Below are 23,167 nucleotides of genomic sequence, written 5' to 3'. Positions count from 1 at the left end.
CACCTGAAGAAGAGGAAGCCTGGATAACAAGACTCTCAGGCTTGGGGTGTTGGGACAGGAATTTTGGGTCGTTCGGAGTGGGCCGATGGCTGCATACGATAGTCCTGTTCACAGGAGCCCCTGTGTTGGGTTTGGACCATGTACCCAAAAGGACATCGGTGAGGGCCTCATTGATTGGTAAAAGGGGTTCTGAAGTAGAAGCCCCAGGCTGAAGCACCTCTGTCAGGGGATAAAACCTGACCTCTACAGTAGGCAGCTCAAGACCGAGGACCTCAGCTGCCCTACTGACCACCATACCATAAGATGCTCCCTCTGCTGAAGCCACAGTAGGAGGAGACAGCATGCCAGCCTCAGGAGAAGTATCCAGACCACTGGCTTCGCCACTGGTGAATAGGCCCCACCGAAGCCGAAGGCGGAGTCGGTCGATGCCACTCCGACACCGAGTCATCAGGGATAAGAATCGGGTCGACGATAGTCGGCACCACCGATTATCGACCCGGCGCCAGGGAAGGTCTCGAGGGTGCGACCGGCGCCAGTGTGGATCCGCGTGCGGATCCGGAGGTGACCTCAGTGGGCGGGGCCAAAGCCACCAGCGTGGAACCCGAAGGCGTCTCAGCCGAACCCCTTGGGCCCAAAGGCGGCGCTCCGGCTCCGTGAAACTCGGGGAAGCGTGGAGTCCACCCAGATGCAGGCACCGAGGAAGGAGGCCTAGTGTGTGGATGTTCTTCCTGCGTCGCATCGGCCGAGCGACGGGGCGAAGTCGGAGAGCGATGGGACTTCTTCGACTTCTTACCTTGACCCGAGGATTTAGAAGAAGACGAGTGGTGATGACTCCGTGACCGATCTCGAGACCTTCCTCTCGAGCGAGACCGGGACCTATGCAGAGTCAAGTGCCGGGCCGCCATTAGCTGTAGGGACCACTCCCTCAAAGCCTTTGGGTGCATGGCCCGACACTCAGAGCACGACTTTGGGTTGTGGTCACGCTCGAGGCACCACAGACAAACGCGATGAGGATCCGTCAATGACATCACAAGGCTTGAACCCGGTCTTCCGGGACATCCTCGACGCACCAAATTTTGCACACAAAAAACTCGACAAAACGGTCGAATTCGGCCCAAAAATAGCTGAGGGTAGCCCTTCTCTGGATCAGCGCGTGGCGCAGAAAGAAAAGAACTGACGTCACTACGCTAGGGCAGTGTCTATGTACTACTCCTGATGTCATCACGCGACCACAACGCCTACGATGCCTACGGAGTCAACCAACGCCACCTACAGACACGCAAGGGTATTGGTCGAAGAAAAATCTCCGGATCTAGTCTGACCCCTGGGGGAAAATTCTAAGGTAAGGAATCTGCAACTAGAAGTCTCTATCAGATCTCTAATGTATACAGAAATTTAGCTCGGAAGCATACTGCTATACAATGGGTGTAAAAAAAGGCCTGGGGAAGAGTGTTAGGAAAACACATGGTACAGTGACTGTGGCAAGACATTTCAAAAAGTGACTGTTGTACAAAATAGAGAAGACCTTCATATACTTACTCTGATTAGGTTGGTGTATGAAGCTGGCTCTGTATAGATTATATCAAAATGAGATACAGTGTGCACAGAGTCCAGGGGTTCCACAAGAAGCTTGACAGAGGCAATAATAGATAATACTAATGCTCTATTTGTGGTAGTGTGGTCGAGCAGTTAGGCTTATCAGAGGGTAGTGTTAAGCATTTGTTGCACACACACAAGCAATAAGTGAAAAAACACACTCAATGACTTAACTCCAGACCAACAGGTTTTTATATAGAAAAATATTCTTTAATTTATTTCTAGAACCACAAGAATAATTTAGCAGGTAAGTACATTAAATGAAAGGAACGTTGCATAGGTATAATCAGGACTTTGAATGGAATCAACAGTGTACAAAGTTTTTCTTAAAATGGCAAAAAGCTATTTAAAAGTGGTCACTGCAATTGTCAACAGTTCCTGGGGGAAGAAAGTACAGTACAGTTTTGGAGGTAAGTAATCGACTTACAGGTTCAATCTCCGGGGCATAGGTAGCCCACCGTTGGGGATTCAAGATAACCCCAAACACCCAGCAGCAGCAACACAGGGCCGGTTAGGTGCAGAGGTCAAACAGGAGCCAAAATAACATGGGCGCCTACAGAGACAGGGAGTACTCCGGTTCCGGTCTGCTTGCAGGTAAGTACCTGTGTTGTCGGAGGGCAGACCACGGGGATTTAGAGCAGCACCGGAGGGGCCCTAACTAGGCACAAAAACCACACCACGTTGCTTCGTGTTTTGCAGCTTTTTGAAGCAGGAGATGGGCCCGTAGGGCTGGGGCAGAGTCAGTTGTTGTCTCCTTCTCTTCTCTGCAGAGTTTCCAGCTCAGCAGACCACCTTTTTTCTTGAGGTCATCAGGAATATGCAGAGCTGGGTTCAGGGTCGCCCCTCAATACTAAAGTTAGGGGTGTGTTAGGGTCAGAGGGCAGTAGCCAATGGCTATTGTCCCTGAGGGTGGCTACACCCTCCTTGTGCCTACTCCCTCTGGGGAGGGGGGGCACATCCCTATCCCTACTGGTACTAATCCTCCAGAGCAAGATAGAGGATTTCTCAAGGAGGGGGTCACTTCAGCTCTGGACACCTTAGGGGTGGTCCTGGCTGAAGGGGTGACTCCTCCTTATTTTCCTCATAATCCCTCTGGACTTGCTGCCAAAAGTGGGGGCTTGTCTAGGGGGCAGGCATCTCCACTAGCTGGAGTGCCCTGGGGCACTGTAACACAAAGGCTGAGCCTTTGGGGCTCACCGCCAGGTGTTACAGTTCCTGCAGGGGGAGTTATAAAGCACCTCCACCCAGGACAGGCTTTGTTTCCGACCACAGAGTGCACAAAGACAGTCACCCCATGTGGTCAGAAACTCATCTGGAAGTGGCAGGCTGGCACAGACCGGTCAGCCTTACACTAGCAGTTGAGCTAATATACAGGAGGCATCTCTAAGATGCCCTCTGTGTGCATTTTTCAATAAATCCCACACTGGCATCAATGTGGGTTTATTGTGCTGAGAAGTTTGATACCAAACTTCCCAGTATTCAGTGCAGCCATTATGGTGCTGTGGAGTTTGTAATAACAAACTCCCATACCATATACTCAGTATGGCTACCCTGCACTTACAATGTCTAAGAATTGACTTAGACACTGTAGGGGCATATTGCTGAAGCAGCTATGCCCTTACCTGTGGTACAGTGTACCCTGCCTTAGGGCTGTAAGGCTTGCTAGAAGGGTGACTTACCTATGACACAGGCAGTGTTTTAGCGACATGGCACCCCGAGGGAAGTGCTATGTCGACTTTGTCTTTTCTCCCCACCAACTTACACAAGCTGCCAGGCAGTGTGCATGCACTGAGTGAGGGGTCCCTTAGGGTGGCATTATACATGCTGCAGCCCTTACAGAAATTCCCTGGTCACAAGGCCCGTGGTACCAGGGGTACCTTTTACAAGGGACTTAACTGTGGGCCTGGGAACAAAGGGACAGTTTTAGGGAAAGAACACTGATGCTGGGACCTGGTTATTAGGGTCCCAGCACACTTTCAACCAAAGTTGGCATCAACACTAGGCAAAAAGCCAACAGTGGCATTTTCCTACAGTTGGGTAAGATGTTCGGTGGCAAACATGAGCTGCTTGAGACTCTTGGGGAGGCTAGGAAATGGCTTACATTTACAGTGAAGTTGTCTTGTAAGACAATCATAATGGAAATACATCCTATAGCATATTATAAGTGTCATGGTTTATCCAACTTTAAAAAAAAAAAAAGACCTGGGTGATACACCTAGGGTTACTACCTAATAATACAGAGGGGTTGAGTGGAAAAGATCATACTTTGATTGTTAATATGTTCGCACCAAAACATGAGTTATCTGGGAAATGTAGAAACCCATCCTCCTTGTTTATCCATGAGGTCTGGGGGAATATGGTCAATTATGATAATAGAAATCCTGACTTTCCATCTGAGAAACGAAAGAGATGTTTTCTCAAAGACAGGGAAACCACTGGTTGACCAAATGCAGAGTTTCATGCCAATGCTGTCATACCCAAGAACATTTCTAGCATTGGCATTGTACTCATATGGCTTACAGCCACAAGACCAACCAGTGACTTAGTGAAAGATATTGGACTAATAACAATAGTGCAAAGAAGGGAAAACGTTTGGCCTGACCCCAATGGAATGCTGTTTTCTAATTATGTTTTCTAATGTGTACTGTTTCCTACCAGAGTTTGAAGAGGTTGGAGAGAGGCGGAGATGAAAGGAAACCCATTTATAATTGGTTCAGTGACTTACTGCTAGCAACCCACCTCTTCTGCCCACGAATATGGGTTCTCTTCTGTTCGTCAGTATAAAACATAATAAAATGTTTGAGAAAAACAGGACCAAATCTGGGAACAAGTAGAAATACAAGAATCAAGTACAAAATGGAAATCACAGCGGAGCAGACTGTCACTGCTAAAAAGGAAATTGAGACTGCTGGGGCTGACTTGGATCTTTCCGGGCCAAAGTCACAAACTAGTGGATGTGACTGGATGAGAAAAAGTAATGTCCTTAGTCATGTAAATGATTTGTTACTGTTTATGTTCCTCACTTCTGTAGCACAATGGTACGTTCCCGTATTCACCCGGCCTGCGCATCCCACAAAAATCACCAACAGAATAACCAATGCTAATAGTTGCCTGAAAGCAAAGAAAAGCCTATATTTGCAATGGAAAGTTAGCCTATCTTTTAACGCAGACTTGCAGTCACACCTACCACATTATATGTTGCTTGCTGAATCACTTCTCAACCATAGTTCAACCAAGAAATGCCTTAAGGAAATTCAGTGTGGTCCTACGAAGTACGAATTAATCATCTATAAATAGTATAGATACTGTCTTACCTTGGATGATCTAGTGATGGAAGCAATTTCCGAATAAAGATCTGTCGTATCTGGGAAGTTCTCCACAACAATATTACACATGTGAAGCAGCAGAGACTGCCTGTGGACCGTGTCTTTCACCTCAGATACCTTCTCAAGGTAATTTAGCTCAAACCCATTTGCCTAGAATGAAAATAGGGAAAGTGTTTCTATTAGAACACCAATGTCCCCGCACTTTGAGTGACAACCACAATTTTCTTCACAAACTGACAACAAAATACAAAGATGCGCTGGCTACACAAGGATCATGCAGGACAAGTTACCTACCTTCGCTTACGTCTTATCTGGTAGAGACTATATCTAGCTGCAGTCAGACTGGATCCAGAAGATTTTTTTGTAAGCAGTACCCCTGCGATTGTAGGTGGTGTTGATCGGCTCTGTGTCTGTCAACGTCTGTGCCGGAAATGGCTTTGCAGGTCTTATGTAGGTGCCATCCTGACGTGTCAACTTCTGATTCTTTTCACGACTTTCCACACCAACAGTGCTGGGCCATGAAAAACACTGACCATTGATGTGTCAAAACTAAGGCCTTGAAAGGGACTTCCCAACCTCTAGAAATCCATTCACAGAGTGGGGAGGATGCGTGGGTCGGTAAGGAGTTTGCAGCTATATACATCCTCTCCCAGATAAGATGTTACTGAAGATAAGAAACTTGTACATTTGTTAGAGACTTCTACCTGCAGATTCCTTACCTTTGCATAGATACCAAAGCAATACTACCCGAGGAGGAAGGTCCGCAAACAAATTTCAAATAAGAAAGTCCTGCAGGATCTAACGGGCAAAGTGCCCTTTGCTATGGACCTGACTGTCCAGGCAGTAATGTTTGGTAAACGTGTGCAGAGACGCCCACATTCCTGCCTGGCAGATGTCCAGAACCAGAACTCCGTGTGCTAATGCAGTAGTTGCAGCTTTAGCTCTGGTAGAATGAGCTTGCGAGCCCACAGGACATTGCTATTTGGCAAATGCGTACCAGATCTTGATGAAGAGCACAACTCAACTAGAGTAGGTTTGCTGCTTCTGTACCTCCCGACCTTTTTGCACACCCAAATACTCCACAAAGAGTTAGTTGTCCTCCCAGAAGTCTTTTGTACGATCAAGATAAAACCCCAGTGCTCTTTTGGAGTCCAGGCAGTGGAGTGTCTCCTCTTCCTTAGAAGGATGTGGAGGTGGGTGGGTAAAAAGTAGGCATGGTGATTGACTGACCTATATTAAAAGGCGTGACCACATATGGCAGAAAAGAGGCAGCCCTAGTGCGAAGCACCACTTTGTCAGGATAGATAGAGGGGTATTGCGGCTTAGATGATAGGACCTACTGCTCACTCACTCTGTGGGCAGATGTAATTGCCACAAGGAAGGATGTTAATGTGAGAAATCTGAGAGGACAGTTGTGAAGAGGTTTGAAAGGAGTGTACATTAAAAAGTTCAGAACCAAATTAAGATACCACTGGGTCATAAAGAAGGGGGAAGAGTTGAGCAAGGGCCTAGGAGGAGCCTATGCACAATAGGTTACTTAAAGAAAAACAGTTAATCGGGCAACCTCAAGAAGGCAGAAATGGCAGATAAACACAGACCTTAAGAGTGCCCAGAGCAGAGCCCTGCAGGGCAATGGAATGAATAAACAGTAGCACATCAGAAAGAGGAGCAGAAAGGGGATCAACAGACTTGCCTGTGCACCATGCCACACATTTCTTCCACCAAAAGGATTATACCATTTAGGAGGAGGGACACCTGTCTAACAAGATGACGTTATAGACTTCGGGAGGAAGGTCAAAAGCTGTCAATATCCGGCACTCAATCTCAATGCAAGAAGGCAGAGAATGTTCAGGTTTGGGTGGAGAACCCTCTCCTGCTGCTGCAACAGAAGATCTTTCCGTCGGGCAATTTGATCGAATGATCAATGGACATGCTCAGCAGCTCTGGAAACCAGACTCTACATGCCCAGTCTGGAGCTACAAGAAATACTTAGGCCTGGTTGGTCCTGATCTTCTTGAGAACTGTGGTCTGGAGTTGTATGGGTGGAAGGGCGTACAGGAGGCATGAATCCAATTCGAGAGGAAAAGTGTCTCTGAGCAAGGGCTACCTTGGTAACTACAGCATGCAAAATTGCTGACATTGTGCATTCTTGGCCGAGGCAAACTCACCACTGCTGAAAGAGACCTTGTGCCACCTCTGGATGGAGACGGCAATCGTGATCAACTAGGCATTTTCGGCTATGTTGAACCACCAAGGATATGCCCAGCTGTTTCAGCCATGTCCAGAGGCATACAGCCGCTTGACAAAGGGTCCATGACGCCACCCCGCCATGCCTGTTGCAGTACCACATGGAGGAGATGTTGTCCGTGAACACCTGCACTATCTTACTCTTGACAGAGAGTAGAAAGGCTTTTAATGCCAGTTGGATCAATAAGAGCGCCCGCATGTTGATGTGGAGTACTTCTTCCACCGGAGACCAGATTCCTCTGCTCTCCACCTTTCCCAGATGGCCACCCCATCCCAGAAGTGACACATCTGTCACTACTGTCAGATCTGGTGGGGGAAGGGGGAGAGATCTACCTCTGACCCAATCAAGGTTCATTAACTCCCCCTGCAGATATTTTACAGTTCACACTGAGATCTGGACCATGTCAGAGAGATTCCCTTGATGCTGCGCCCAGTGGAACTTCAGGTCCCCCTGCAGAGCCAGCATATGCCACTTGGCATTTGTCACCAACAAAACGCAGGAGGACATGAGTCCCAACAGCCTCAGAGTCAATCTCACTGAAATCCAGCATAGAGGCTGAAACATCGGTATCATAGCCTGAATATCTTGGACTCACCACTCCAGGGAATAAACCTATAACTGTACCATGTCCAGAGCAGCTCCAATGAAAGGAAGCGTCTGCGAGGGAGTCAGGTGTAACTTCGGCACATTTATACAGAAACCCAGTGAATGCAGGAGGTTTGCCGTGGTCTGGAGGTGGGAGACAACAGCCTGGCTTGTGCCCGCCTTCAACAGCCAGTCATCGAGTTAGGGGAAGACTGGCATCTCCATCTCCGCAGATGAGCTATAATCACCACCATCACCTTGGTGAACACCGAAGGGGTACTGATAAGGCCAAAAGGAAGCGAGGTGAACTGAAAGTGATGTGGCATACTGTGAATCACAGGTAACGGCTGTGGGCAGGCAGGATGGGGATGTGAAAATAAGCATCCTGCAAGTCCAACACTACCATCCCTTCACCTGGGTCCAGGGCAGACACGACCTGAGCAAACAGGAGCACTTTGAACTTCTGCTTCTTGAGGAAGAGATTGACGTCCCTAGGTCTAGGATAGGGCAAATACTCTTGCCCTTCTTAAGAACCAGAAAGTAGCAGGAACAACTACTACTTCTGGCACCGGAAACCTTTATATGGGTCCCTTGGCCAAGAGAGCCACAACCTCCTGACGGAGAAGGGACATACGATCATCCGTCATCTGGTCATAAGATGGTGGCTTGGAGGGAAGGGTAGACTCAAAGAGGAGGGAGTAGCTCCTTTGGACGATCTGAAAAACTCACCTGTCCAAGGTAAATGGAGTTCCAGGTGATGGCAAATCCTGCTGCCATCAGAGTGCCCATGGTGGTAGAGAGGCATACTAGGAGGGCTTAGAGGCTGCTGCAGAGGAGGGGGCAGTGGGTGGACTGACCAGACCGCTGGCCACCTGACTCAAGAGGTCGGTGGGTTCCGCGCCCTTGGCCATTCAGAGGTTGGGCAGCATGCACAGCACTTTGGATGGACGGGAAATGGCGCACTTAGACGCCCCTTCAGTAGCCATGAAAGGAAGATTGGGGGGACGAGGCGCCACTGCGAGGCCCAAGGAGCTAGCCATAGTCTGAGAATCCTTGAAGCACTCGAGCGCCGAATCTGCCTTGTCTTTGAAGATGAGTGCCATGAAAGGGCATGCCCATGAGGGAAGCTTGGCCATTCCCAGAAAAACCAGATGTCCTGAGCCAGGTGTGGCGTCACGGAGCCACTGTTGTTGAAACTCTTCTGCCTATCTAGTCGAGTCGTGTCCAGTCTGCAAAGGATCGTGAACTTTGCTGCATCCCTACCATCAGCAACAGCCTGAGAGAGTACAGCCCTTGGCCTCCTCCAGGACCTTGGTGGCACTTGTGCAACAGTGTCCTGAAGAGAATGGGAATAACGTCCCATAAGGCATGCGGTGTTCATGGACCACAATGCTAGGCCGGCGGAAGGAAATATCTTCTTCCCAAATTAATCATGTCTCTTGGACTCCCTACCAGGAAAATAGGTAAAAGAACAGGCCATGGGAAGTAGTGGGGTGTTGCGTAAGGAAAACTTGAGTCCCCGGGCACGGGGCGATGGCGGCAGGTAATCGTCCTATTCACCGGAGCCCCTGTGCTGGGTTGGGCCAGGTACTCAAAAGGACATCCGTGAGGGCATCATTCAACAGGAACAGAGGTTCAGATGTGGAAGCTCCTGGTTTCAGCACCTCTGTGAAGAGATTAGTCTTGAGTGCCACCGAGAGCAGTTGGAGGTCCTGGACCTCAGCTGCCCTCCTCACCACCAAATCTTAAGAGGCTCTCTCCTCTGTAGCCACTGTAGGGGAAGAAAGCACACTAGTATCTGGAAATGTGTACAGTTCACTGGCTTCATCCAAGTCCCAACGCCAGTCCATTTCCTCCTCATTTTTTTTTTGCTTGAATCTTTTTATTGTTTTAGTAAATTTAAAGTTGCAGTACAACATGTAATGGAGTAGAGGACATGTGCATTACAAACAGAATCTTCACATAACTGCATTCCTAGGTAGAGATTCAGCATAAATTGTGTGCAATAACAGTACAATAACAAAACAACAGTTAACAATTTGGAGTCCATTTCGAATGTCCCCCTGCCCCCTCCAGCCCCCCTCAGTCCCAGTATATCTTGCACATCCAGAAACCTACCTCTGCTGGTCCATGGGGGTTCGCCCCCCTCTACCTACGCACCGCGTGACCAGTCCCCTTAGGCAGGGACGAAGGCAGAGCATGCGCATATTAATCGGTGCAGTAGTTCACTCCTGTGTGCAGACAGTTCACCCAGTAATCGACAGTGTGTCATTGGCCGCAGCAGCGCCCGTGTCTGTCTGCTGCCCTGCCTCTCTCAGTTTATCAAGCATTGCATCCCAGCTGGTGACCAAGGAATATTTTTGGAGACCTAGGCTGTTCTCCCTATGCAGCGCCACCCCCTTCGCCTCCACCCACATCGCAAAGGAGTTCTACCATGCCGCTAATGTGGGTGGGGCCGTGGCCATCCAGCTCCTGGTGATTAGGCACTTGGCTGTCAGGAGGCCGAGGTCAAGAAATCTCGACGAGGCTTTATGCCCACTGAGGAACAGACCCAGGAGGCAAGCCTTCCATGTGGACAGTAGTGAGCACAATATGCAGTCTGACAACTGCGCCGTGACCCCACGCAAATAAGTGCTGAGAGAGGGGCAGGACCAAAGCATATGGAGCAAGTCTGCTCCGGTCAGCGCGCAACGGGGGAAAGCAGCATTCAGCTGCTGATAGTTTTGTTAAGGTTAGCCGGCGTGAGATAGGCCCTGTGAAGGATGTAAAACTAGATGAGGTGGAACCTAGAGTTGAGGGGAATGTTAGTGTGGCTGGACAGCACAGCGGCCCATGTTGTGTCAGGGCAAGGTCTAGTCAGGTCTGCATCCCATTTAGCGTGTAGCGCAGCGCAACTGTGAGCTGTGTGTGAATGGAGGGCATTGGTAAACCACCGTACTAGATGTCTGCCTTTCCGCATGACGTGTATATATTGTAGTAGTAAGTGTGTTGGTGGTTCGGCTGTTATGTCTACCCAGTGCCTCTTCAGTGTTGCTATCAGAGAGCTATGCAATAAGAATTGGCCAGTGGGCAGACCCGTTTCCGCTGCCACTGCCTAGTGTATGTATCTCTGCCGTGTGCCAAGATCTCAGCTCAGCACTGCTTTTGGGCAGCAAGCCACGTGACGTGTCCAGTAGCGTCATGGCAGGTGCGTAGGGGATGCTTGAGCACGTGAGGTGCAAGCTTCTGCGGTAGCAGCGGTGCGCTACTCCCATCAAGCGTGCTCCAGGTTGCTTTGGTTTTGTAGGGGGGTGGAAGAGGTGTAGGATTTCAGGCATTGTCCAAGGCGGTGTTTTAGTCGCCGTGCCTGCCAGTTGGCCACCACACAGCCACCGCGCCATCCACTGAAGCTGGAGGCCAAATAATACTGCTCCATGTTCGGAACTGCCAGGCTCCCCTCTCCAGGGGCAAGTCGGGCTTCTTCAGTGCCACTCTACAGTGACCCTTACCCCAGAGGAATTCTCTGAACCTTGTCTCTAGTTCCCTAAAGAATTTGGACAGAACATAATAGGGTAAATTAGAGAAATAATAGAGCAACCCGGGGAGAGCTACCATTTTTAGGAGGGCAATTCTGCCATGACCATGATGCCAGAACATCATCGGAGTTCTAACCGAGGTCACTGCCCGCTTAAGGTTACCATTGTGAAGGTCATCTTCTGTGTGAAATATGTTGATGCCGAGATAGCGGAATGTTCTAGGCTGACGGGATAAACTCACCGGACAGGCGGAGGCCTGGGTCAGGCATGTCAGGACCAAAAGGAAATAGGCATGACTCCGCCCAGTTGACCCGCAGCCCAGAAAGTGCGGCAGAGTTCTGTAAGATACCTGCAATTTCAGCTGGGATGTTTTCAATGTCTCTGAGGTATAAAAGGAAGTTATCCGCATATATGGATACAATATAGGAGCAGTCTCCTAACAGGATGCCCCAAACAACCCCCCTCCGGGAAACTTTGACAGCCAAGGGTTCCATTGCAAGTGAAAATAGTAACAGAGAGAGGGAAAACTCTGTTGGGTCCCTCTACCCACCTCAATGGGGTCAAAGATGTGTGCACCTATCTTAAACCTAAGCTGGGGTCGGGTGTATAGCAGTCTCGCCAGGTGCAAGAAGTGGGGGCCCAGTCCAAAGCGCTGCAGTGTCTCAAACAGATAGGGCCACTCAAGGAAATCAAAGGGTTTTTCTAGATCAAGCACTAGGCAACCCACCCGGGGCCAGTCCTGAGTCGAGCATCTCATAACCTTGAATAGGCGCCTAATATTCAGGGACGTGCTGAGGTCAGGCACACATCTGTTTTCGTCCGGGTGGATCAGCTGGGGTACTAGGGTGCTAATCGCATCGCCAAGGTTTTGGCCATGATTTTATATTCTGTGTTGAGCAGTGCCAGGTGTCTGTAAGAGCCCAGTGCCGTCGGATCCCTACCAGGTTTGGGAAGCGATACCAACAGTGCCTCCCGCTGCGACGCAGGCAGAGTCGTGGTCCTCAGCGCATCTTCGTAAAGGCGGAGGAGGCGGGGCTCGATGGCAGAGGAGAATGCCTTATAAAATTTTGATGGAAGGCCATCATGGCCCTAAGTTTTACCTGTGGTCTGCTCACGGATACCGCCTTTTATCTCAAGAAGCGTTAGGGAAGCGTCCAGTCGTTCACACTGCTCATCTGTCAAACAGGGAAGAGTTTTCAGGGAGAAGAATTCATTAAAGTCAGTTAAATTTGCTACTGTTAAAGAGCGGTAGAGAGTTGTGTAGTATTGGATGAATTTGTGTGTATCTCACCTGGGGTAAGAAGCGGCACACGCCCGTCGCCGAGCGCAGCTCCACCACAGGGCCGTGATCTTGCTCCTGGCGGATCAGTCAGGCATGCAGTCTGCCCGAGCGGTCGGCCGCAGCGCGTGTGTGGGCCGAGTGTGCGGCATAGTTAAGACACCTCAACCTTTCCTACAGGGACACGTGTTCCACACGGGCAGTTGCCAGCTCAGGGGCAGCTGTAGGGTGCTGTACAACCCCTATATGACCGTAGGGCGCAGAAAAAGGGGATGAAGGTGGTGGAACTCGAGCTCCAGTCAAAACCAAACACGCGCAGTTCAGAACCGACTGCTGTCTAAACAATAAAATTGTGAAATACCATCAGAGTGGAGGGACACCTGTTATACGCCCAAACTATGTAACCTGCCTGTTGGCATCACCAGTGTAAGCAGGAAGTATCCACTAACAACATGTAAGATTGGAGGGGGGGAGAGAGGTGACCGGGTGTCAGCTGGGAAGCCTGAGGAGGTGGAGGCCCCAGACATAGTGTGGTTGTGGTGGCAGAAGAACACGAGGCGCAGTATCTAGCGTGAGATCAAATTGTCTGCGTGGAGATCCATCATAGCTTCCCCAGGAAATGTGAGAAGCAGCACGGCATATCAGTGCACAGCTAGTCTGCATGGGGAGCAAGTAGAGCATATGACACAGTGTATTTCCTAGGTCGTGTCGTGTGGCAGCACCGCGTGTCCAGTAGTGGACTGGAGTGTCTGTACGTGGTGTCATGGCAGGGGGAGCCGAGGAGCCGGTGTCCAAGAGCAGGTCGGTGAGGGAGCCGTTCTCAACATCTGAGCCAACTAGTTCTGGGTCAGATGTGACCAGCAGCTCACCAATAGCTGCAACACTTTGTACCTCCTGTCAACGTTCCTGTATGATCTCCTCTTAGTCAGGAGCATGGCGGGCATCTGGGAGGGGGGCTTCACGTTGTTTGCGGTTCCTCCGCCTGCGTGATTGAGAGTTTTCTCGCATGGCGCTCTCCTCCATCGCCTCTTGTTGGCTGCTCAGGTTAGTCGATTCAAGCCACTCCCAGGCGTCGGCCGGGGTGTTGAAGAAGTGTGTTTTTCCCTGGTGCACTACTCGTAGCTTGGAAGGGAAGAGACGGGAGTATGTTAGATGGAGGGGATGAAATTTGTGTTTCACTGTCAGAAAGGATGCTCGTTGCTTTTGTAGAGCAACGGTGTAGTCCGGGAACATCATGACTTGAATATTGTCAACCTGAAGTGTCAGGAGCGATCTCACCTCATGCAAAATACGGTCTCTCTCTGCAAAGTGCAGCAGGTGGATAAGGAAAGGGGCGAGGGCCCATACAGGACAGCCTGGCTCTCGTCGGGACCCCATGGGCGCACTTCACTGAGAAGAAGGGTGTCAGTGAACCTCCGGGGACCAACGCTCGGAGCCATTTTGTGGCACAGGCGACTGCATCTATGCCTTCTACACCCTCCAGTAGACCCACGATGCACAGATTGTTTCTTCTGAAGCGCCCCTCAGCATCCTCGTGCTGGGCTCCAGAGTTGTCAGTCTACTCAACACTGCTTGCATGGAGGTTTCGAGTTGAGTTCTTTTGGGAGCGAATTCATCAAGGTGGCCCTCCAGAGAGCAGGTCTTGTCCGCTAGTTTGCTGTGATCAGCACAAAGCAGGGTGAGATCGCTAGCCACCTTGTCAATTTTACCCTCCAATGAGGTTCAGGCCTGATCCAGCGAAGTTCCGATACGCTCTACTGCCGCTAGCATGGCGTTTAACTTGTGGCCATCAGAGTCCATAGGCCTGTCTTTGAGTGTTGTTTGGGCCCCGCACCAGAGCGTAGACGGCCCATGTCGTCTGATCCTGGCGCTCTTCATTGAGTCTCTGCGAGTCACCACCACCACTGGGGAGTATTGTTGATTGCCAGGTACACAAAGGGGCCCACTTGAGTGCGTGGTGTGCAAATCACAGTACGCAGCAGCACAAGCAGCCCCCCCCCAAGACAATAACAGGCTTCGGCCCAGGCGGCTTCCCACCACGTCGCTCCTTTGTGTATCCTCGAGTCCGGGTGCTGTGTCAGAAGCAGCTTGGGGCCATTTCTATGTGCACCCCCAGCTCAGCCCCCCCGACAAGGTCTAATCCACAGCAGAGCCGGGGGCATAGGACAGCAGTACAGAGCAGGCATAAGGCTCCGGCCACCTTGGTGGTGAACCAGTCGTTTGTTTGGGAGAGGAGGGGAGGGGAGAGGAGGTAGGCAGGAGCAGGGTCCTCTTAACTCCTAGCTCAGTTGCAACACTGGTAGTCATCCACACATTTGCACCGCTGGCGGCAGCAGTGCAGGGAAGTATCAACACGCCCAGGCCCTCGTGTGCGACCGACTGTCCTGCACCATGCTCCACCCGCATCTCACCACCACACAGGTCGGGAAGATGCCGATCATCTCAATTCTGCCCAGCACTGGCCATCAGAGCAATGCTGGGGACACACGGGCCTCACCGCCCGCCCACAGGCACTCCAGGCCCAGCCTAAACGCAACACCCACTACGCAGTACTGCGTGGCGTAGGCCGCATCAGCTCCAGCTTGGCTCCTGATGAACCTTTCCGCCTCCTGTTCAGTGCTGCCAGCACCCACTTTACTCCGTACCTCTGTGCCCTGCGCCGCAACAGTCCATCCCCCACCCGATGGTAGTTAGGAATGCAGGATCGGGCCCCACCACGGAGCTCCGTTAACTTGTGCCCCCCATTTCCTCCTCATAACGCTGGTATTCTCAAGGGTCCAGCGCCCTCTCCTAATCCTCCCTGAGACCTAGTCCAGCAGAAAAGGGCTCAAGATCGGATCAAGGGGGCAAAACGTCTGCCGGCGTCCAGACCCAGCGTCTCTGTGGCAGAGATGACAATGGGGATGGCACAGCATGTGGGCACCGGCGGCGATGGGTGCGTCGGCATTGGGACCGGTGCTGGGAAAGCTCAAGGTGGTATGAGGTGGGGTCAGGGAAGCAACCTCAAAAAAATTCGAAAAAAAGTTGAAAAAGGTCAGTCAAAAATTTCCTGAGGAGTAGCTCTCTCTCAGATCTGCGCTGCCTGTCACAAAAAAGAAAAGAACTGATGTCAGCGTGGCGACGGTGAGGACGGATGTGGAGCAGACCGGCACCACCTACCAGCACGGGGAGGTACTGCTCACGAAAAATCTTCCGGATTCAGTCAGACGCCTAGGGAGAATTCAAAGGTGGGAAACCTGCAGCAAGAAGCCTCTATCAGATAGAAAAGTGCATGTTGCCTTCATGCATTCAATGTGCTTTTCAATTAGTTTATTTCTTACATCGCCTGAGTACTTCCGTCCCTGACTCTGCTCAAAGTCAATAGCAAATTGACACTATTCCACCTGTCTTAATCTACAAAGTCTCCTCAACTTCCTTAAGTTGACAAGACGGTTAGGAAAAGCAGAGCACATGGAGGCCATAATCAAGAGCAAAAAAAACATAAATTTAGAAGAAAGAAACTAGCCTATTCCAAGAGTCTATACATTAGGGAGAAATATCCATAACATCCAAGCTACTAATTTTAACACTAAAACAACTACTTCTATGTCACCCCTAAGTGTAGTGTCAATAGAAGATTCATCCGATGATGATACTGATACTAACTTGCATCCAAAAGCTGCAACCTTTTGTATTTTCGTTTTTAGAAATAAAGCACTACAGCCTGTGAACCTGGCAATCAATTGTCAACACAGAAATGACCACAAAAACACAAACCAGTTAGAGTAGAATACCTAATTTAAACCATACTAATGGCACTGTACAAAAGAAGTAGAGAACAAAAGGAATATAGCTTCCTTACAGACGCACTAAATGTCATCTATCCTATCATAATAAATCAATATGGAACTTTCATTCTGTCCTGCCAACTAATAAAGACAAACACAAACTGAAATTGGCCCTTACAAATTTCCTATCAATTTAAAATGAAAGATGATCTACACCTTTAAACTTCCAAAACTTGTGTTAACAACAGACTGGCAATTGAGAGAGAAAAGTCAAGACAGGATTTGAGGACTTCATACTCCCCCATTACTATTGTGGCCTCTAAAAGGATAACTTGGATGTCTTAAAAACAGAACATGAACTGGGAAAAGACTGAGCTTAACATAGGAATTACATTTGAAAAATCCAAAATGTATCCCACACTTCTGGCAGAAAATGTGGTGGATCTTTTCAATGTTAATACTAAACAATAAATACACAAGTTGAATCTGTAGAACAGAAAGAAGAGGCTGTTTATCCCAAGCAATCTAACTAACAATTAGAGCCTGGCAACCAAATGAGAAAAAAACTGAGAAGAGGCAATGTAGTTATACTTTAACCATGCTTCACAAACAAAAAGTGATAAAATCAATAAATATGATATGACTGATGGGCGGAAACACATAGTCTAAATTACTAGGAAGGATCATATTTAAAATTACGGAGCAAAGAACACCGGCCTGCTGCCTATTACAAAAAATGTAAAACCTCATGTCAAGCATTGACTCATTCATGTCTTACATTTCTGAGTAGGCAGATTTACAGCCACAAAATTTCATACTGGACCTTCCGACTTTTATGAAACACCCAATAAATGTCTGTCCAACTACAACAGGTTCAGTGCCAACATGATATTCTGCTTGCCATAATAGATGTCAATAGTCTGTCAACTCTGTATGAAACAAAAACGGACTGCACGCAGTTGGCTCCTTTCTCAAGTATCGCTGTGCATTTTACTTAGCATCTAATAACATAATCCTGTAAATGATCAAAACTGTGTCAGAAAACCAACACTTCTATCTACATTTAAAAACAACATTTAATAACAACATTCTTCGAAATTCCCATCGATAGAAGAAAACCTATTGATGGGCTTTTTGGAACTACTCTTGGCTGGGGAAAACAAGGTTAATACCTTACATAACTTTTGTTGGCAGGTACATTGACACAATCATTATTTGGAAAGGGGAGCAATTACTCTTGTTAGAATACTTGGTCAGATAACAAAAAAATGATATGGAGCTCATAAGCCAAAGCAGTGTTCTTCAGTTACAGTCCCCCAACATTTAACTATATGTCAAGGCTGATTACAAACTTAAATTTTCATAATGACACGCTGAATTACTGCTCGTAATGTGGTTCTTCATGCCGCAGGAACATGGACACTAGATCAGACAGAGAAGATTCCTAAAGAATAACGTCTGAGCATTAGATGCAATTTTCTGAAGAAAAAAAATTATTCACAACTAAGGGACAAGAATCAATGACTAAATTGAGAGACCATAGGCATAAACAGAACACAACTAACAAAGCATTCAAAAATAGCCAGAAAACAGATGACAAGAGCCATTTGAGCAAACCCAACCCAAAAAACAACTAAAAATAAGAATCATAAACTACCTTTTCACAAGCACATCATACCTGCAACTGTGTTACACTTACCACTAGGGAAGTCCTAAACAATACCTAGATGGGAAGGTGTCAGTGACCTTCATAATATCCTAAAACCTGAATAAATACTATGCCATGTGTAGTACACGTTTTATACAGTCTATGGGGGTCATTACGACATTGGTGGGTGGCTACTGCCGCCCGCCAAGCGGTAACCGCCGTGCGGCTGCCAATGCGGCCGCACTCCCGCGGCCCCCATTACGACATTCCCGCTGGGCCAGCGGGCACAAACCAAGTTTGCGCCCGACGGCCCAGCGGGGATGAGGCCGCATCATAGGAGCCGGCGGTGTTGCGGCCGTGCGACGGGTGCAGTTGCACCCGTCGCGCTTTTCACTGTTTACTATGCAGACAGTGAAAAGCTGGCCGGGGCCCTGTTAGGGGGCACCTTACCGCCAGCCTCTTCCTGGCGGTGCAAACCGCCAGAAACAGGCTGGCGGTAGGGGTGTCATAATCCCCAGGGCAGCGCTGCCCTGGCGGATTATCACCGCCGGGGCTAAAACGGCAGGAAACCGCCGGCCCCAGCCTGTTGGCGGTACGGACGCAATGACCCCCTATATGCTATTCGTACATGTGAGCTTAAACATAATGAATTAAGAATATGTAATTAAATTGCAGTTTCAATGATTGATATGGAAAATTTCACTTACCCAGTGTACATCTGTTCGTGGCATGATCCGCTGCAGATTCACATGCTTTGCACATCCCGCCATCTAGTGTTGGGCTCGGAGTGTTAAAAGTTGTTTTTCTTCGAAGAAGTCTTTTCGAGTCACGAGATCGAAGGACTCCTCCCCTTTCGGCTCCATTGCGCATGAGCGTCGACTCCATCTTAGATTGTTTTCCCCGCAGAGGGTGAGGTAGGAGTTGTGTATTATAGTAATAGTGCCAAATCAATGGAGTAAAAATGTATGTACATAATGTGGTTTAAAGCGATATATTTACAAATTTACAAATGTTCAAGATCAACTTCAAACGGCTACAGGCTCCCGGGGAGGCGGGTGGGCGTATGTGAATCTGCAGCGCATCATGCCACGAACAGATGTACACTGGGTAAGTGACATTTTCCGCTCTATGGCATGTGTAGCTGCAGATACACATGCTTTGCATTGACTAGTAAGCAGTTATCTCCCCAAAAGCGGTGGCTCAGCCTGTAGGAGTTGGAGTTGTTTGGAATAAAGTTCGTAGTACTGCTTGTCCTACTGTGGCTTGTTGTGTTGTTAACACATCCACACAGTAATGCTTGGTGAACGTATGAGGCGTAGACCATGTGGCAGCCTTACATATTTCAGTAATTGGAATGTTTCCTAGAAAGGCCATGGTAGCACCTTTCTTTCTAGTTGAGTGTGCCCTTGGTGTGATAGGCAGTTCTCTTTTTGCTTTAAGATAACAGGTTTGAATGCATTTAACTATCCATCTGGCAATGCCTTGTTTGGATATTGGATTTCCTGTATGAGTGTTGGAAAATGGGTTATTGGTAGGGCAGGTAGGTACCTACACCTAGCAACAAGCCACTAACCTCCACATAGGTACAGTTAGGTCTCAGTAAATTAATCCCAGCTCAACCCTTGGTAGCTTGGCAACGAGCGTCAAGGCTTAACTTAGGAGACAAAGTGTAAAGCATTCAAATATCACAAAACAGTAATTAAATAAAACACAGGAAACAGTTTAAAAATCCAAAACCAATTTATAAAAATAGTTTATATTTTTATCTTTAAAATGACACAAAAAGGATTAAAATCGGTTCAGGGGAACCGGAGATATGAATTTTTAAAGTATTATTATTTTTCTAGCGCTTAGAAACAAAAAGCGCCAATCGGGTCATCTGGTTGCACCAGGACCGGGACAAAGTCAAAGTTTCAGGCCGACCGCGATGGAGCCCTGCTCGGCTACAAGTCGCGGGAGGCCTCGGTTAAAAAGTTACCTTCTGACTTAGGGGGTGATTCTGACCTCGGCGGTAAAAGGCGCTTACCGCCGGTCAGAAGACCGCCATAACACCGCCGCGGAAAGCCGCCACGGTCATTCTGACCCACAACGGCCAAACCTCCAAAAATCCGACCTCCACTGCAGGCCACCACATCAGCGGGCAGCGATAAACTGGAGATGACCAAACCTCCACCGTCACGCCAACAGAAAAACGCCCATGCCATTACGACCCACGAATCAACGCGGCGGGCTTTCCAACGCGGTATTCCATTGGCGGTACACACCGCCGCGGTCAAAATACACACACAGCACCAAAACACAGGCACATTGGACAATTACAAATACACACACCTGATACACATACACAACCCACTCCCACACAATCAATCAACTATAAAACACACCCCCACATCACCCACAAACCCCTACGACCACAATTACTGAGAGAAGGAGAGAGAGACACAGCAGACAATCCATAGCAATACACACTGAGGCACACTACACCATCACACACACCACATAGTAGCACAAAGCACCACACACCAACATACTCATCATCACATACACCACCCCACACCTCACCCACACCACCCCATGGCACCCCAAAGGCACCCACGCTTTTCGGACCAAGAACTCCGGGTCATGGTGGAGGAAATCCTAAGAGTGGAACCCCAGCTCTTCGGCTCACAGGTGCAGCACACCAGTATAGCTAGGAAGGCGGAGCTATGGCAGCGGATCGTGGACAGGGTCAACGCAGTGGGACAGCATTCCCAGGAATAGGGAGGACATCCGCAAACGATGGAACGACCTACGGGGGAAGGTCCGATCGATGGTCTCCAGGCACAACATTGTGGTCCAGAAGACTGGCGGCGGACCCCCACCCACCCCTCCCGAATTTACATCATGGGAGCAAGAGGTCTTCAACATCCTGCATCCTCAGGGCCTCGCAGGAGTAGCCGGAGGAATGGACTCTGGTAAGTCCAATCTCAACTACTAGATCCCCCCCACCCCACCAGCATGCCAACCCACACCCCCACCCTCACCCCCAACCCCCCAGCACACATCCTCCCTGACAATGTCTCACCAGCACAACCCACCCATCCCAACACCAACTCCTGCATGCCAACACAATCCATGGACACCCATCACCCAAGCATGACCACCGCACTTACCCCCCCCCCCCCCCCACTAACTACCCTCACAACACCTCCCTCAAGGGAATGCCTGCACTGGGGGACGAGGGCACCCATAACACGCACGCTATTGCACACACAGAAACAATAACCAAACTCTCTTACCCCATGCAGGACCCGAACGCCAAAACACCAGCCAGGAGGGTCCAGAAATGTCCATCCCACCCCCGGAACAGGCCCACAGTGAGGACAGGAGCTCTGTCGACACTGAACCTGATGACCAGCTCGGACCATCGGGGACCTCTGGGCAGTCGGTTTCCCTCACCCAGACACAGGCCACACCAGACCCGACCCCCTCTGCCAACACCAGCACAGCTCCCACCCAGCGGGCCCATGCCTCTGTCTCTAGGACACGTCAATCAGCGGTGTGTCTGCCACTACAGGGCACCCAGGCTAACCCAACACCCCAACAACAACAGGGACCTGGGGGTAGTGGGAGCGGGCACACCGTCCAGGAGACAGAGGCCGGGGGAAACCGGGCAGCTCGGAGGGCTGCTGTGCGACAGGGGGGGGAGGAGAGGCCCAGGGAACCCACTCTCCAAGAGGCCCTCACCACCATCATGGGGGCCTACCACCACTCCCAAGAGACGATGGCGACGGTACTGGCCAGGTTCACGGAGATCCAGGCACAGCAGGAGGAACGCTACATGGGGTTCAGGGAGGAGCTGAGAATCATCGGGACCGCAATGGGGACCATCGTCCTGGCCCTCAACAGGATAGAAGACGCGTTGCGGGACCATGTGGCACCACACAGGGCCCCTGTCACTAGCCCGGACCAGGAACAGCCTACCACCTCGGCCGGCGCTAGTGGACAGGAGGCCCCAACACCACGGCAGGCCACCAGAACCCCACCTCCTGCTGAAGAACAACCACCCCGTAAGAGGAGCCTGAGATCCAAAAAAAAGACAGAGTAGGATGTCAAGACCCCCGCCAGCAGGACATACCCCCTGAACTCTTCCCACTGTCCCACATTGCCACCCTGTCCAACCATGAACTGCCTCTGCTCCATCCTTCCACAGGCAAAAGGACAATGCACCTGTGAGACTGAGAACTGGACTCTGCCATGGACATTACTCCACCCCCACCCATCACCCTTAGAATCACATGTACCAATATCTAGCCCTGTAAATAAATCACATATTGCACACAAATCAGTTTGGAGTCATGCTGTATTATTAGCAAATGTATTACATATTACTGTTCAATATCTGTTCTGTCAATTAGTGATGACAACATACCAATGTCAATACGCTGTAGTTCATGGGCAAACCAAGCAGAAGTCAGGCACTGCGTCATACAGCACTGAGAAGGGAAGGGAAAATCAAAAATTACCCAAAAATATCTGGTGGGAACTACAGAAAGTACAGATGCAGGAGGCTAGAAGCAATTGTGAAATGGCGTGGGTGATTCTTACCTGGGTGTTACTGGAAATACTGTTGTATCACTCTGTCCCTATTGTCTGTGTCGTCCTCTGAGTCCTCCTCCTCTTCACTCTCCACAGGCTCCACGGCTTCTACAACACCACCATCTGGACCATCCTCCTGCAGGAAAGGCACCTGGCGTCGCAAAGCCAGGTTGTGAAGCATACAGCACGCCACGATGATATGGCACACCTTCTTTGGTGAGTACATTAGGGATCCACCTGTCATATGCAGGCACCTAAACCTGGCCTTCAGGAGGCCAAAGGTTCGCTCAATCACCCTCCTAGTACGCCCATGGGCCTCATTGTAGCGTTCCTCTGCCCTTGTCTGGGGATTCCTCACTGGGGTCAGTAGCCACGGCAGGTTGGGGTAACCAGAGTCACCTATTAGCCACACACGTTGTCTCTGTAGCTGCTCCATCACATAGGGGATGCTGCTATTTCGCATCACATACGCGTCATGCACTGACCCTGGGAACTTGGCATTTACATGGGAGATGTACTGGTCAGCCAAACAGACCACCTGGACATTCATCGAATGATAATTTTTTCTGTTTCGGTATACCTGCTCATCGTCTTTTGGGGGTACCAAAGCCACATGGGTCCCATC

General features: G+C 49.6%; 1 protein-coding gene across 1 annotated transcript in view; it reads right to left on the bottom strand.

Moving 5' to 3' along the window:
- The window catches only part of LOC138268219 (FH1/FH2 domain-containing protein 1-like), a 1,001,023-nt gene that overhangs the window by 281,328 nt on the left and 696,528 nt on the right, over positions 1-23,167 (bottom strand). The window contains exon 18 of the mRNA XM_069217669.1: positions 4,911-5,072. Within this exon, the coding sequence (XP_069073770.1) occupies positions 4,911-5,072 (162 nt within the window). The remainder of the gene's footprint in view (positions 1-4,910; positions 5,073-23,167) is intronic.

Source organism: Pleurodeles waltl, chromosome 12, assembly GCF_031143425.1.
Source record: "Pleurodeles waltl isolate 20211129_DDA chromosome 12, aPleWal1.hap1.20221129, whole genome shotgun sequence".
In the NCBI taxonomy this organism is placed as follows: Eukaryota; Metazoa; Chordata; class Amphibia; order Caudata; family Salamandridae; genus Pleurodeles; species Pleurodeles waltl.
Note: the sequence above shows the minus strand (reverse complement) of the source record. Positions and strands in the feature narration are given on the sequence as shown.